The sequence below is a fragment of the Siniperca chuatsi genome, linkage group LG22 (genome assembly GCF_020085105.1).
Source record: "Siniperca chuatsi isolate FFG_IHB_CAS linkage group LG22, ASM2008510v1, whole genome shotgun sequence".
NCBI lineage: Eukaryota > Metazoa > Chordata > Actinopteri > Centrarchiformes > Sinipercidae > Siniperca > Siniperca chuatsi.
The window spans coordinates 1342113-1360000 of NC_058063.1; the positions used below are offsets into that span (position 1 = coordinate 1342113).

The window sequence follows — 17888 nt, forward strand, 5'->3', positions numbered from 1 at the left end:
GAGGATCATCCAACGCTAGATGCACTAAAACCCTGCTGGGAAAAGGAGAGGAGAGAAACAAAAGGTTTTGGATGGACAATTGAGCAGAAAGCAAAAGAACTTGGAAGAACTGAAATAAACATTAGTCCAACTGTACCACTCCCAGTAACACACCCTTGGAGACTCCCTGACCCGACTGTAGATCTCACATGACTTGGCAGAAAGAACAAAGATATGGAGCTTATTTTACATCCACAGATAATAGACATATATAGAAATTATCTACCACAGCTATGTTCACATTTATACAGATGCTTCAAAGAACACAGCTAACAAAACTGGTATTTCATTCATAGTTCTAGATTTCAACATTAAAATTGGCAAAGGAATCAGTGATGGTGTATACTGGGGAGATGCTGGCAATTTTGTTAGCATTGCAATGGGTTGAAGATATGAGACCTCTGAGAGCAGTAATATGATCTGATTCCAGCTCGTCATTAATCAGCTGGAAGCAGCCATTCAGACAGCAGGCCAGATGTCTTAATAGAGATACAACAAACACTATATAGAATTCAAATGATGGGGTTAAATATGACATTTGTATGGATACCAGCACATATAGGAATCAAAGGAAATAAAATAGCTGATAAGTGTGCAAAAGAAGCCACAAAAACGAATCACACTGACATTACAGTACCCCTTAGTAAAACGGAAATGAAAACCACAGTTAAGGATAAGTTGAAAGAGGTGTCACTGTGGGAAGAAGAGAGAACAGGAAGGTGGTTATACAGCATTCAAAGAAAAGTAGGTGTGATGAGGAAAACGGGGAGAACCAGGAGAGAGGAACCAATAATATCCAGGCTACGGTTTGGGCACACAGGATTAAACAGTACATTGTGTAAAATAGGAAAACATGATACAGGAAGATGTACAGTCTGTGATCAAGAAGAAACTTTAGAACATGTTATTATTTACTGTCCAAAATATGATGCTGAGAGAAGAGAACTGTCACTGAACCTTAAAAGAAATAAAGATGAGGTTTGATTTACGCGATCTTTCACAAAGAAGTTCTAGAGAGAAGAGTTACCTATTGTTGTTTCATTATCTCAGGAGAACAAATTTGATAAAGAGAATATAACTATGGTGTGTTTATTAATTTAAATTTTATATTTTTTTATTGGTTTTTCTCAGTTTATCTTATTTTATTTAATCATTAGTGAATGTCTATACATTCACTAATAATAATAATAATAATAATTAAGAGTCCCGATCCACACTCCATTCCAGTTGGTGGCGGTAATGCACCTTAACGTTACTTGCCAACCGCCATAAAACTTTTCGAAGAAGAAGATTTCCGGGTGTAGGACGGAGGCGCTTGGAGACGAGGAGGTGTCGGAATCATAACATTGAGAAATGAGAAGAGCCCCGGAAACCATAGTAAAATGGTGCACAACGTTTTTAGATTGAACTTGCCCCAGGCGAAAACAATAACGCGCTGGGCGTAAGCGTTTTCACCTCAGAGCTTAAAAAAAATTGCAAACACATTTTTAAATAGTTTAAATGGTAAAGTACGGCAAGGTTATTTATAATTTAATCTCCATTCCTACCAAATGGCAGCACAGATTAATTAATATCATAAAAATACTATAACATACATAATTTGTTAATGTAGAGTCTAATCAGTGGGTATTTTTCCATTCAATTGAGCATGTACCATGTGGAGCATGGTATAGCGAGGGCGCTATTATTCTGAAGGGTACGGACAGGAAGGCTTATTTTTGTTGCTGCTGGCAGAATAAAAGCTACTGGAGGTAACTCCCTCTGACAGACAAGTTTACGTAAATCCATATGTACGAAGGTCATTTTGACAACTGTCGAAGACGAGAGACAGCGATATCAACAGGGAAAGTTGACATAGAGCTATAAGGTAAGACCTACACAATTACGCAGTGTCAACTGTTTACAGAGATGTAAAGTTAAGTTCTTCTGTCCTGGTAGTGATTTGACTACCTAACGTTACATTCGCATTCAACTCAGCTTGTGTAATTAACTTCATCTGACCATCCAGTGTAACAGACTGCTGTGCAGTTTGTAGCTAATTTTAAGTAAACCACAGATACACAGAGGTTCCAGACACGGATTAAGACTTGAACTCTGCTCTGTATTGATAGTATTGCGACATATGGTTGCAAACTAGAAATATTTGGACCTTTTTATAAAGTTCATGGAACTATAATTGGCAAAGCATTTACATATGGCAGAAGAATATACTTTTATTTATTTGTTGTAAAACATGTAATTCTTCTTCTTCACAATACCTACTTATGTTACCTGGGACTTCACAGGGATGTCATAAATACACTGTGTAATGGGCAGTAGTTCACATTTATTTATATTTAAAGTGGTCATATTATGCTTTTTGGCTTTTTCCCTTTCCTTTAATGATGTTATATATCTGTTTTGCACATGTAGTAGGTTTGCAAAGTCCAAAGTCCACCCCAGAGGGAGTTACCCTCTCCCACAGAAAACTGAACTGCTTGAAAACAGCTCGATTGTAGTCCAGCCTTTACTTCTGTAACGTATCTACATCACTATGTTACACGTGTCATAATGCACGAATTGAGCAGTTTCCACAAATACACCTGAATATGAAATTAAAATAACATTAAGACACCCTCCAGGCAGTCAGTGGGCATAAATTTGTTACTGGGATGTAGAGACAGTGCACAGTTAAAACGTTACCTATGAAAGATAAATTAGTTACAAATAATAACTTACCACTCTTGCTCCAGTCTAGGGTGTGAAGCTGGTTCGGGTTGTACGGCTGAACTGAAGCCATAGTTACCGGCTGAAGCGGCTTTGTTTTGGATCACACGACTGTGCTTGTAAGGACCCGCCCTACTCTGCTTCTGATTGGCTAGTAGTCCTCACCTAGGTACTGAGCATGTGGAACTCCCAACAAAGATCAAATAGAAGTGAGATTCCTCAATCAGTAGTTAAAATGGAGCGTTCAAGACACAGGGTGAAAAGAGGTACTGCAATAAAAAGTGTAGCGTCATCAGCCACTTGACTTATCTCTCTGGCAGCAAGAGAAATTCCTGGAATATTACTTTCAAGACTTAATGTGGAGAGGAGTTGGCTGCAAGTAAAAATAAATAAGGAGAGGCTGGGCAGGCTAACTGAAAACGTGGAGCGGTACCATGTTAAAGTTTGACTAAAGAATTACCATTTGAGTAAAGAGTTTAGATAGATTTACAGAAATCGTCTCCAAAGCGAAATCTAAAAACACAATAAAGCTATTTTCATTAACAAATTCTGGATAATAAATCTAGAACCAATCTAATATTTTTCAATATGCCTGTTTGACATGAAGCCAGATTGTGACTCATCAATTATAGAGGCTAAGGTTTTCTTAATTCTATTGGCAAGAATAACAGCCAGTACTTTGCCAGTTCATTGGAAAATTTCTTATAAAATATCGATATTGTGTTTTGGTAGTGCAATAATCCCATATTGTCAAACAAAATTTAATAAAATTACCAATTCAGTTTCAATTCAGTTTCATTTATATAGTGCCAATTCATAACAGAAGTTATCTCATTGCACTTTTCCTATAGAGCAGGTCTAGACCGTACTCTTTATAATATTAATTACAGAGACCCAACAAATCCCACTATAAGCAAGCACTTGGTGACAGTGGCAAGGAAAAACTTCCTTTAAGAGGTAGAAACCTTGGGCAGAACCAGACTCAGGGTGGGCCGGTTGGGTTGTGTGTGTGTGTGTGTGTGTGTGTGTGTGTGTGTGAGAGAGAGATCCCGATCCCCTTGGTTGTCATGGAAACCGATCAGAAGACAGCACAGCTCTCAGGCTAGAAAGCAAGGAGATTCAGTACCTTGCTAAATGTAAAAATGGAACAGCTAGGGAGAAACACAAGGAGAAGACACAACAACCCAGAGGTCCTCTTCACTGACTACGCCCAACAAAAAGAAGGAAGGAAATAGAACAAACTCATAATCTTCACTGATTCAGTCTACAGGGAAACCCACCACCTTGTCCATCTCTGCTCTTCCCACACTTGCCAGTGCCACCAACCAATTGAAGGAGAGTATGGCTCTGCTGGAGCTGAATTCAAAGAACTGACCCAAGCCAAACCACGCAGACAACACTCTATAGCAGCTTAAAGAGGAGCTCCAGAAGCTAAAGAGAGACAACCAGGCCTTAGCATCTGACCTCAGAGGAAGACTAGAGGCACTCAAACAGGAGAACAGTGTGCTCCGTGCTCAGTTAGCCAAAGTGAAGGAGCTTGCTGAGAATAGAGAAAGGAGCTTCACCAGGCAAGTCCAACACCTGACAGACCAACTCTCATCAGTCCCCAAGATGACAAGTACTGAGACACAGACTATCCCTGCCAGTGTCTCAAACCCCTGCTTTGTCTCTGTCCCACCCTCTCAGAAGCTCTCCTATCTTATGTTAGGAACCTCTAGTGAACCATAACCCAAAACAACATATTCACAGGGCTAATCTTTATGTCACCCCAAGTTTTTCTCCCACACTCTTCCGAAGGAAGCGAAAGAGGAGACGAGAGAGGAGGCAGAGACGAGGAAAGACGAAAAGGTTCTCTACGGAGATGCCCCCTTCAAAGGATCTCACATGCTGGATTTAATGAAACGTTTAACATCCTCCCATAAAACTAAACAGATTCACAAGCTCATAGGTTGGTATGTGTTTTTGAAAGTGCGGTCTAAACTGAAAATACCACTTTCAACCATGACTAATAAATAAGCGCTTCAACAAATTCGACACTTGACGCTTAGAATTCATTTCCAAAATACTGCGGTAACAAGCGTTTCCAAAATACTGCGGTAACAAGCGTATACGATAAACGTGACTGTATGTGGTAATGGGACTCGAAATTGCATCTCCGGTCTTAAATTATTTTGAGTACATATTCTTGAATTCTCTGGAATGGAGTATGCTTTCACATTAATACGTAATAAGGGGTAGAGGGCGTTACCTTTCAACAAGGCTGCTGAATGACTTAGATGCACAGCGGGGGAGACTTTTTTGGGGGGGGGGTTACTAACCGCATGGCCTATGACGTCTGATGCAAGGTTTCTGGCGGCTGATTTAAGATGAGGTTTTACAATGGCGAAACCTTTTTTTTGAGATGATACAAAATGAAATTATTTTGAAAATATTTTACCTATTCCTCTCCCGTACATTACAGGGGCTCCATAAGAATCTGGGAGACCTCCCCCACTTAATTTTCATAATAGCTCACAAAATGATTATTCAGAAACATTTTTCACAGAGGAGGTAAAGCTTTGACGGGTCTAAAATACAGTTTTATAATAGTCTTCCCTTAGGTAAACTTTACAGAAATGTCCATTCTGGCAAGAGGTAAATACATTAGAAAATTAGTTTGTTTTATAGACAGAGTACTTCACTCCCAGTCATGTCTCTTCCTTTTGTTTCTAAAAAATATTTTCACTTTTGTCAAGTGCACCTTTAAATTAAAAACAAAACAAAAAAAAAAAAAAAAAAAAAAAAAAAAGTGTGTGTGTGTATATATATATATATATATATATATATATATATATATATATATATAAGCTCCCAGGCCTCTGGGGACCCGAGCTCGAAGGATGAGACCACCCGCCGAGGGTGAAGGACAAAGTTTTTTTTTTGTTTTGTTTTTTTTTTTAAAAACAGCCAGTCAGTTTGTATGGACTTCACCCGCGTAACTGACCCAATCACTAAGGCTCTGTTTGAGTTAAACTGAATTTGGTTGTTAACAACAGGTTTCTTACCTTACCTTTTCTTTAAGGGATCACAGTGAGTGTCGAGGAGTCCAGAAACACAGAGCCGGTCCCGCCGGAAAAAACCTCAGCAGTGGACGGCGTCGAATTTTCTCCTTTTCTTCCTCAGCAAATCATGTCAGGGTCACCAATTTTGTCAACGTGTCTAAGCATAGTTTTTTCTGTTAATTCGGCTTAGGCGCTGTGAGAAAACATTTCAGCACTGCACCCCAAGTTTAATAATGGTAGGGAAAACGCTGCTGTTTATTATGGCATCATGTTGGCTAAAATGTTGGTGACATTCTTATGTAAACAAACACGCATGTAAACACAATGGGCAATATCGAGGTCAGCAAAAATGATTGAGGTCATGTCCATATATAGTACAATAAGTCGATAACGTAATTGTCGCGACAGGTCTAACCTTGCTATTCCTAGCTAACCTGTCATTAGCAGTTAGCAAGACACATTTGCATAATGTTCCATGATTATTTAGTTTAACATACACTCTTTAATAAAAATATATAGGGGTGTCGCACCAAAGGACAACAAAACTTAAATGTCTAATGTCTACATACTACTTAGTATGTAGGATTTAGTGGCATCTAGCGTTGAAATTGCAGTTTGCAGCCATTTTAATACTGCTCATCTCACCCTCCCTTTCCAAGTGTGTAGGAGAAACTGTGGTGGCCACGAACGGCCCGCTCTAGAGCCAGTGATTGGTTTTTCTGTTCTGGGCTACTGTAGAAAAATGGCGGTACAACCTGGTGCTCTTCCGTGGACGGGGACAACCTATGTAGTTATAAACGGCTTATTCTAAGCTAATGAAAAAACAACGATTCTTATTTTCAGGTGATTATACACTAATGAAAACATACTTATGAATATTATATTCCATTTCTGCCAATAGCTCCTCCTAAATGTTATACACTGGACCTTTAACACTTTTATAGTGGCTTGAAAAAAGTAAATATTTGAACAATTCTGAGACAAAAACTTACTATGTGCACATGTCATGGGCTTCACAGGGGGCTTCACTAGCATGACCTTGAATGGGGTCCTTCAACAAATTAAAGTTGTATGTGGAATTGCCTGATTTAAAATCAGGATATGGTGTTACACCCGAGGACATGGTTTTCAGTGATAACATGTATGACGTTCCTACGCTTTTAGAAATATATGGATGAAATAAATGATATAAATGATTTACTTAACTTACTTTACTTATTTAATAGACACTTGTAAAATTATGCCTGAGGTATTTATTAACATTTTTATGCTTTTTTTTAATTTATAAAAGTTGTAATTTATTGAACCGTGCTTGAGACACTCACACCATAGGTCAATTTTGAGATTTGGCCAAATATTAAAAAAAAATCACAAAGCAGTTTTATAACAGGTAACAGGTAAGATAAAAAATGTTTAACCATTTACTGAATTTTAAATGATAACAATATTAATTATATTCATTCTTATCTTGTGTGACCATGAAAATGCCATGTCATGTCACCAACCCACTCGGGGAGTTCTTGGCTGAGATTTCCTTTGTTAAATTCACCAAGGACAATAACTAAGGAGTCAGGGTTTGTCCTCTTCACACATCTGGTCAGCGAGCATGCGCTGTGCATCCTGCACGTTGGCCTGCGGTGGAATGTAAACACCGACCAGAATGAATGAAACAAACTCACGGGGGGAGTAGAAGGGTTTGCATTTTATGAATAAAGATTCCAGATCAGGAGAACAGTGCTGTTGAATCACTGTCACATTGTTACACCAGCCGCTGTTGATGTAAAAACAGATACCTCCACCAGAGTCCGATATCGATCCACACAGCCAGAGCCGTCTCTGTGAAGCATAAAACGGAAGATGAAAAAAGTTCATCTAGTTTATTCCACAGCGAGCGCATGTTGGAGAGAAATATTTCTGGTAACGTGTGTGAAGTCCGCCCTGGCGGAGACGCACAAGCGCTTTGACATGTTTCTCTCTCCTTTGGCGTTCACTGCATGAGCAAAGGTGAGAGCACCTTTTACCAGAATGTCCAATAATTCCACTAAAGACAGAAATCCGTTCACTGGAGTTGCTCCCCTGGTGTTCCTGAGCTCTTCTCTGGTGAAAGTGCTTTGGGTATAATTTGAAAACTGAATTTACAAACAAAACAACACGCACCAAAACACAGAGGCAGCCTAGGCCTGTTTGTATACTATCTCATTAGTTTTATGGGTGGTTTTGCATGTTTGAGTCAACTAGTCAACCAATATGCTATATGAGGGAGAATCTTTACTTTCATAAATAATTAAGCTGCTTTTGCATTCAAATTATTTCTAGAATAAACAAGTTAAGAATCTGACCAAGGATTTAATGACAACTTTCAATACTTTTATCAATACATGAACACATTTCAGTCACAGATTACAGAAACTAGAACATTGAATTGGCATTAAAGGAACTGCACTAAGCTGGTTTGAATCCTATCTATCAGATCGATCGCAGTTTGTACCGGCACTGCACACACCCTGAGTTTCCTGAAACCTTCTTCATCCTCAGAGTCGACTAGCTCACAAAGAATTTCCATCACAATAAGTTTATAAAATACAATGCATTGCTAAAGATTAAACCAGTAGCTCTCAAACTTTTTGGCTTGTGACCCCTTATTAAAAAGCAGTGTCTGGTGGAGCTCCTTGTTATGTTTCAGATGTCTATGAGTTTTTAGCAGTTCCACCAAAGAGACATTTCCCCTTTAAACTTCTCAAATGGTTTCATTTAGATAACAGTTCGAGGCCAGAAGAAGTCACATTATCCAATATTTCACAAAAAAGCTAAAATTTGAGAAAAGTCCATAAAAACAAATACAAATGTGTATAGCAGAACCTTCTCTTTTTTCTTTCATACCCCATTAATCCACTTCTGCTCTAATCTAATCATCCAATTTCCTCCCTTGTTTCTTCCCAGAGAGAGCAAAGTGCCTTATGTCCCTGCATGAACCCCGTCAGTCTGAACACAAGAAGATGGACCATGAAGTGGCTGACCTTCCCAGTGGCCCGCTGGATATCTACAGGAAAAAAGCCTCTTTTAACTGGAAGGACATGCTCCACTTTATAGAGGGAGAAGAAATGCTTGCATTCAAGGTAGCTGTCAGCATCAAATGCTCTGTGTAGTTAGGACTAAATCTGCAAATGTTTAATAATGTGAATAGTTATACACAAATGCCACTGGTTTTGACACAGTTCATTAAAGCCCCACTATGTAGACTCCTAGCGGTGGTATAAAAAAAGACAGGGAAACAATGTGCATATGGGCTTTACTATTCAATTAGAACAAAGAAGCTACTACTTTTGTAATCAAACTACAAAAGGATGTATAGGTAACAAAAAATACATAATGTAATACATAAATAAATAATTGATTTTGTAAATCAATTTGACAAAAGTTAAGTAAAAGTAAAAGAGTAATAAACAGCTGAATGAGGGGGGATTCCTTTACAATTTGCCCTCAGGTGGCCCTCTAATCCTCAGATTGGCAAAACTTTGCTTGTCAGGCCTGGTATGTAACAAGTGCTCTCACCTAGCTAATGACTTCCTTACCCTGTCTGTTGCTCTCAGCCCAGAGCCCATTGGTTATCTTCAGTAGGAACCAAAAACAGATCACAAATACATAGTTTCATTTTTAAAAAGGCTCAGTAATTTCCTAAAACAGCTGGCCACTGTAGTTTTTTAGCAAATGCTGCTCAAGCAGGAGGAAATAGTGCAATTGATGGGGACTATTTTCAGCAGCGGATTAATCCACATTTGGTGCTATATTGGAGAGTATTTGGGGCAGAAGTAGAATGGTATATGTGGGATTGAGCCAAAATAAACTTCATTGTGTGTTCATAGTAATAAAGGAACATGTCACACAGTACTCACTGACAATTGCTGTTGAGAAGACAATATCACCACAAGGTCAATTTAGTAGCTGTTTTGGTCTTGGGCGAACAGATTGTGTGGGCGTCTCCAAGCGCACCTGCCATTTTGGTTGTGCAAAAGGGCTTGGTAAAGTGGAATATAGATCGAAGGGTGTGATGATTAAATAAATACACCCTCAGCCACTCACATTTACTGTTCTCTGTTCTATGAAACAGCTGAGCCACTCACAGTGACGCATGAAGACAACAGCTCAACAAATGGAAAGATGCTTCTTCAGGAAATCATGTTGTTTGTGGATGGCACAGAGCGGCATGACATGAACACACAGCACCACAAATCTGCAGCCATAGCCAAATGTTTTTTTCTAAACAATTCATTAGTACAGTAATCATAGAATTAAATGAAAAATGTTGATGATGCCGTTTATATGATTGCATAAATCCAACGCTTTTTCAGTTGTAATTCTACTCTATCTCACGTCATAAATGGTCACATCATATTGTAATATGTGACACAACAGTGTTTGCATCATAATGCATTTCTAAAATAAAGCATGAAATGCCACTTTTGTTAAAAAGACAGTTGGAAAGGATGCAGTGACACACAGGATTGATGAGTTGCTGTAATCCAATGGCTACAGCATAAACAGCAGAATACTGAGTTATAACGGCCCAGTCTGATGTAAGTAGAGGTGTGAGTGGTTATTCTGAAAGCAGCCTGTTGTCATTTGCATACGATTTAATGAAGGTAATCACAGTGTACACATGCGTAATGGCACAGAGCTCCGATGCAGCACTTCTCAAATCAGAGGCTGCAGGGATTTAATGAACTGAAGGAGAAACTTTTCATACAATATAAAGCAGCTATGGACAACAGATACCGTAAGAATCACTCATATTCATTTATTGATTAATGCGAACCTGGTATTTTGGTTGTGCAAAAGGGCTGGGTAAAGTGGAATATAGATCAAAGGGTGTGATGATTAATAAATACACCCTCAGCCAGTCACATTCACTGTTCTCATAGCTCTGGAACAGCTAAGCCACTCACAGTGATGCATGACGACAACAGCTCAACAAATGGAAAGACACTAATCTAACACGGCAGCGGTGGATGGCCGCCCACCATTGACTTCTGCCCGAGGTTTCTGCCTCTTAAAAGGAAGTTTTTCCTTGCCACTGTCGCCAAGTGCTTGCTCATGGTGGGATTTGTTGGGCTCTGTAAATAATATTATAAAGAGTACGGTCTAGACCTGCTCTATAGGAAAGTGCAATGAGATAACTTCTGTTATGAATTGGCGCTATATAAAATAAATTTACCTGAATTTAATTAATGCAGACTGATTTGACTACGTTACTGCTTAAACCACATTAAATGTACATTTTTTATGCTGATTTAAACACATCTACTGGCTGGAGAGTGATTTATTTAGAATGGTTTATTTACATGCAAATATTTAATTTGCTCTTGTTGATGAAATCACCAAAGTGGCAGCAAATTAATGTTGTGTTGTGGTTCTGAGACGGTCTATTCTCAGCGCAAAGTCTAAGACCCATTTTTCACCAACAACAATACCAACAACTTGCTTTGTGCTGCCTCATTTGAATAAACATCCCACCTGTTTGTGCCTATCCTTTAAGTGTTTCAACTTAAACTGCAACTCCCATACAATATTTCATATGCAAATAATTCATATCTGAATTATTATTGGTATTATTTTTAAAATAAATCCATGGCCTAATTTGGAATGTGCTTACAATCACCTTATTAATTTAAAGAAACTTTTAACAGAAAATAAAAGTAACTTTCTGCATAACTTGTAGTAATAATAGAACATTTTTGGCGCCCTATGTCATCTTAATGTTCCTCTACAAATTCTGATATGTTCTCTTCTTCTCTGTGCTGCAGCAACATGTGTTCAAGACACTGGAGAATGATCCTCTGTTTGCCCGTCAGCCCGGGGAAGACATCCCTATCGAGAAAATGAGAGAGCTGACCTTCCTCAGGTATCAACATAACAGAAAGTTTCACTTTTTGTATCCACTGTGAATTCACCCATACAGCACAATTAAATTATTTTACCACTAGTAATTGTCCTCTGTTATTATATCCTCATCTATATACTATACATAGAGAAAATAAAGCTTCAGATAAAAATCCACAGGGTGAAGCAGCTCTTCCGCTACGACTTCATGACCAAAGAAGAGTTGATAGCCAACCCCTGGAAGACTGTGGTCCTCAGTGATTCTCTTGGCATGTATGACTGGAGCATTACGGCCAAGTATTTTCTCCACAAAGGGGTGAGTGCTCACCAGTGGCTGTGGTAGGAGGTGTGCAAAATGAAACACTGAACATAATGAGAGTATTAAAAATTTGAGGAGTTAAAGGACATGTTGTGTTCGCTGTGTGTGTATGGTAGGACAAAGGAACTTTACTTTGCTTTACTTTTCTCCACTCTACTCTTCTTTACTTTACTTTTCACCCATATCACCATTACAGCTACAAGTAACTTTTAGCCTTGCTAGTGTGGTGGCTCTAGAGATGGCAGTGTCGGTCGGTCCACCACTTTGGTCCACAATGAAATATCTCAGCTATTGCCATGAGATTTTGTACAGACATTCATGGTTCCCAGACAATATAATAACTTAAGTGGTCCTCTGACTTTTTATCTAGCGCCATTATCAGGTCAAAATTTCACTTTGTCCAATACTTTGGTTTATGACCAAATACTTGTAAAATGAATGATATTCCAATCAGCCTCAGATGTACTTCATGGTTAGTGCTAAAAATTGCCTGCTAAACATGCTGATGTTAGCATTTAGCCTAAAGCACCACTTAACCTCTTTCACTCCACCCCTCCCTACCATAGACCCATTTTTTTTTCTAGGGGTTTAACATGGGATCTTTAGGGGGAGATAGCAGGTCAACAATATATGCCACATAGAAGTGGTATACATCATCTGAACGCTGGGAACCTGAAGATTAGTTGTAGTTCAGCAGTTCAGGTTTTTCTAGTCATAAATATGTAATAAACATTGTGTTTTGGTTAGGTGCCTATTCAAGTTTGAAAGTGTATAAGGACTTAGAACATTATGATGGAAGTATATGATGGTCACAATAGGTCATTTCATACAGTGAGGTCCAAGTTTCAAAAAATGGTCTCACTACAATGAAATGGCTACTATGGGGACTACCATCATCACATATCAATACAGTTGGGCTCATTGAATCCACAAGAGTCTCAGCTTTCCAGTCTTACCCAATTTATTCAATTCCAATACTGTTTAGGGACTCCAGTATGCAGAATTATTCAAATGCACCATTTTTAAAATAGGAGAAAATAACACATTTATACTGTATGCAAAAAACTGCATGGTTTTTGCTCAAAACTGCATGCGATTAGCATTAAGTGGGCATGTTTGTAAAGGGGAGACTTGTGAGTACCCATAGAACCCACGTTCATTTAGATAGTTTGAGGTGAGAGGTCAAGGGTCTCTGCATTTTTATCCATCCCACACTTTTATTTGTTGGTGTGTACCATTACAGCCTCATATGGCCGCTAGCATTTTTTCCTTTTTCTGTTTCAGATGTTTGGAGCAACTATTGCCAACTCAGGATCTGGGAGACATAACAAATATGTTGAAAACACTGAAGACATGACGGCAAGTGTTCAACACAGCTTTATACTGCCAATAACTCACCCTTACAGTTGTATCAGTTCTTTATTCATGGCTGTCTAACAGGACAATCCAGAGTGGGGAGGGTCTACAATGATGTCAAACCATCCTGCCCCTATAGATTTATATGATGCAGGTGCTAAATGATATTCACCGTGAGCCAGATAGTCTTCTTTGTATTCTTATTTCACTATATTTAGTTATTTTCTCCAAAACTCAAAATTTTTAGGGATGCACAGTTTGTCATTTAACATTTGTGATTACAATTTTTGCTTCCATAATCAGCCTCACTCAGGTGTGATATTGGCACTTTCCTGTGCCAAATCAAGTGTTCCAAAATGCAAGAAATGCTCTGCTCTCAAGAACATGGGCTTTCTTCAGTATTGCATCTTTCTGAATGGATTGTGCAGCCTTTGCTTTTCACCTGGGCCACCAAGAACAATAGCAACACTGTAAAGTGTCTCCACAGCAGTAGATACTGCCCTGGTAACTTGTTCAAATCAGCTAAAATCACTGCTCCACAGATTTTGCACTAATCTACACAGAGCTGTTACTGCAGTCTGCAGTCGCCAAGAATGCTACAATCTCCAGTTTTCACACAGTCAGCAGGACATCACCATGAACTCAGAACTGCACGTATCTGTTTGTAGATGTTTGGATGCTTTGCACTGACTGAGCTGAGCCACGGCAGCAACACCAGAGCCATGAGGACCACAGCAACATATGACCCCTCCACCCAGGTCAGCACACACACCACACAGCACTCACATCATACACACAAAATATGTTTGTAATATATTAGGCTCATGACAACATAAAAGTATCTAAGGATGTAATTGTCCTTTATGTCATGTTTTTGCTTTGTTGCTTGTAACAGTTTTGAATTTGCCAGGTTGCCAGCAGGGCCATAATACCACTGGGAACACCAAAGTAATTTCCTTGTTTTTTGGGAATTTGGGGTTTTTAACATTGAGTTTATATCTATAAATACACATACACTACAAATTACACATGGTGGGATTTTAAGGCTGATTGTGATATGTTTAGACTCAGTATCTATATTATATTTAAGACTAAAAACAAAAAAATCAAAATCAAAAGGGATTTACTATTTCTCCACCACAAGCAAATACCTGGCAGCGTGGAGGGGGATTCCATCTTCAGACCGGTGGTTCCCAACTTTTTTGGCTTGTGACTCCTTAAAACAAAGTTACGTATTGAAACCCCTCATCACAAGTTGGTGGCCTGTTTAACCAAAGACCTTCTCAAATTGTTGTTTCATTTTAAAACTTTTAGGGGGTTAAAGATTCATTTCTGATTACCAAATCCCCTATGGAGGAGTACTGACCCCCAGGTTGGGAACCACTCTTCTTAGAATTTTTGGTTCTCTTCCAGTTTTATCTGAATAATTTTTAGTCAGGTAAAATTTTCCTGTAATTCACATGAAAAAAAAAACATTTGTCTGATGAATTGAGAAGCTGAGTAAAAACGTTCACTTTCAACTCTGTAGGAGTTTGTGATCAACTCTCCAGACTTTGAGGCTGCCAAGTTCTGGGTGGGGAACCTGGGTAAGACTGCAACCCACGCTGTGGTGTTCGCGCAGCTCTACACACCTGACCAGGTGTGCCACGGCCTGCACTCCTTCGTTGTCCCGGTAAGACTTTGACCTTCGACACCTTACCAAGTTACAGCTGTTTACATTATCAGGTGCTGTTATGTGTTACGTCACACAGCTGCATCTCAGAAAATACAGTATTACCCTAGTTTTCTACTTGGAATGTTGTTCTCACATCTCTGGAGTGCAATGTGACAATGAAAAATACATTTTGTACTAGTACAAAAAAGAAATTCAAAACCTTAAAAGGTTGCATTTTCTGGAGAAAATGTATGTGTGCTCACATAAATAAATAAATAAATAAATAAGATCACATTGTGTCACTAATCGTGTACTTAGTGTTGTTTTTATACAGGTTAGATGACACTGAGCATCATGTGTCGCAGCCAGTGAATCTGTAACCATTGTGCTGCAGGTGAGAGATCCAAAGACCCTGCTGGCTCTGCCTGGCGTGCTGGTTGGAGACATGGGCAAGAAGCTGGGCCAGAACGGACTGGATAATGGGTAGGTGACAGCAGAGCGAGACATTGTTTTCTTCTACCGAAAGATAATTATTGATCTGATGTTTAAAGGCTTTTTACAGTGGCAGAGAAAGCCCAAGGCACAAAACATTTTCACCAATTTGTCAACACATATGTTGCATTTAGAAATCTACCACTAATACAGAAAACACCAGCCAATACAGAAATAGTGTTACATGCTCGTGACACAGTGGAAGTAAGCTATGAAAGCATTTTGCTGCCAAGACCTATAATAAAGCTTGGTTTCAGAAAATGATGCAGAGTGTTGCAAGTGGTTTCCACACATGGTGCTTAGGGGTTTTACGAGGCTGCACTGCGTTCATTATGCCATCAAGGGTTGATCATATTCCAGCCAAGGACCAACGAGGGATCTCGAGGGAATCTGCCTCGCATATGCCTGGGCCCTGTTACAGCCCAGCTGGCAATTTTAGATGGCTACAAAGAAGAAACAGTTTAACTGTTTGGAGGATCAAACTTACCATGAAATGAGTTTTATTAAATTCCATGCAAGTTACCTATTATCCATATTCCATATTTATTTCTAGTTTAGGATAGCCCAAGATTGTTGCAAACTATGTTAGAATTCAATGTGCTGTGGTTTTAACCATCCTACATACACAATACATCATCCACTGGTCATGTAAAGCAGCAACATATGTCCTTCAGTGCTTCAGTAAAGCCACTAGATGGAGCTACATTCATAGTTTATAGCAGAGGAGGAGATATTTGAGACTGCACAAGAACTGATTTGATAACAAAGCAGTTATCTCCAATATATCATTATCAAATAGGATGACATCCAAATGTGATGATACAGTAATATACAGTATATACATGAAAAAAACTGAAGAAGCTGCTCTTAAACTAATAATGGAAGTCGTCACCAAGTGGTTTGAAGATTCATGTTAAAAAAACCTTTTCACAAAACGAGCAAGTGTTGTTTTTCAACAACAGTCAATTTATGTATCAGTTGAGAAGCTACAAGGCTCCAGGTTTCCAGTTTCAAATACCTTGGTGTCATCGTAGACTCAACTCTCTGCTTCAAAAAACAATACCTAATACCTACCTAATCACTGCACGCTTTCCTGGTCTGTCTCATTTGCTTGGCTTTTTGTCTGTGTTTGTCAGATTGTGTCCCTTCTGGTTTTAACTCTGTCTTCTGTAATGTAATGTGATTGTATGTTGTGATGTTTAACTGCCTGCACTGATTTTCTGTTTAACTTTGTTTTGTATTAATTGCTTGCATTGTACATGTCCTACTTTTCATGATGCTGCTTTACTCATCTAAGCTTTTTTCCTGTTCTGCTTCATGTGCTTTGTCTTGTTTTAATTTTACATGTTGTGTGTTTTATTGGTGTTTTAATGGCTAATTTAACATCTGGTCAAGGGACAACAGTTGAAAATTGAAAAATTGAAAAAACACTGGCACATTGACAGTGATGTTGATCAATGTGCATTGTCCCAGTCTGGACCAGATGGTTTCCCAGAGCAAGCACACCAGCTTCAGACAGCGATCCTTACAATTCTCCTGCTACAGAATCAGAATCAGAAATACTTTATTGATCCCCGAGGGGAAACTCTTTTGTTACAGCAGCTCACTGTCACGTCAGTGCACACAGGAATAGAAGTACTAAGCAAATCAAAATATAATACCCTATAATACAGGCAAGATAAATTAAGTACCAAGTGGATGTAAGTATAAAATTAAATAGTGTAAAGTACAAAGTGAATTTACCAGTTGATGATAAGTATGTACGGTATAATTACTACTATAGCAAACATCACAACAACAGCATATCTTTTTTCAGCGCACACAGAACGGACAGCTAGCGAACCTTGAGGAGATATTTGCTGAATTTGACAAAAAAGCGTCTATTGGATTAGAATCGCATACCCTACCTTTAAGTTTAGTTAAATGTAAGATGTTCTGTTTTCAGTGCTTTGGGTCAAAAACATACAGTATTAGAAATAGCAGAGTGCTATTATGAAACAGACACACCACATCGCTATAAATTTAATGTATTTGTTTATTTATACACATGTTGCCAGTGTCTGTGTAACCAAAAATCATTTTGAAAGATCTGTCTTTTTCCCATCAGGTTTGCTTTGTTTCATAATGTGAGGATCCCTCAGGAGAATCTACTGAATAAGACTGGAGATGTTACTCCTGATGGCTGCTACGTTACCCCATTCAAGGTTAGTAAGATTCCCACTGGTGGCCAAAGATTTTTTTTTACAACTGATAAAATGATTATGTGTAATGTGAAAGGTCTCTCGTAGTGATGAGCAAATTATCACCAACTCTGCAGTTCCTCTCAGCTCTACAGAGCTTTTTAGCCTTTTTCAGCTCAGTGTTTTTGGTTTTACGGCCCACAACTTTACTGTTTAGACTCAGA

At 38.7% G+C, this 17888-nt stretch overlaps 1 protein-coding gene across 2 annotated transcripts in view; it reads left to right on the forward strand.

Annotated features, from left to right (window-relative positions):
* The first annotated feature begins 1372 nt into the window (after positions 1 to 1372).
* acox3 (acyl-CoA oxidase 3, pristanoyl) overlaps positions 1373 to 17888 on the forward strand; it is a 44826-nt gene continuing 28310 nt past the window's right edge. Inside the window, exons 1-10 of one of the 2 annotated variants that reach the window (XM_044185152.1) lie at positions 1373 to 1906; positions 2772 to 2864; positions 8727 to 8902; positions 11588 to 11685; positions 11844 to 11979; positions 13267 to 13341; positions 14007 to 14096; positions 14867 to 15010; positions 15387 to 15475; positions 17592 to 17688. In XM_044185152.1, the coding sequence (XP_044041087.1) occupies positions 8744 to 8902; positions 11588 to 11685; positions 11844 to 11979; positions 13267 to 13341; positions 14007 to 14096; positions 14867 to 15010; positions 15387 to 15475; positions 17592 to 17688 (888 nt within the window). In that variant the 5' untranslated portion in view covers positions 1373 to 1906; positions 2772 to 2864; positions 8727 to 8743. The remainder of the gene's footprint in view (positions 1907 to 2771; positions 2865 to 8726; positions 8903 to 11587; positions 11686 to 11843; positions 11980 to 13266; positions 13342 to 14006; positions 14097 to 14866; positions 15011 to 15386; positions 15476 to 17591; positions 17689 to 17888) is intronic. The other variant, XM_044185151.1, reaches the window with a different exon arrangement.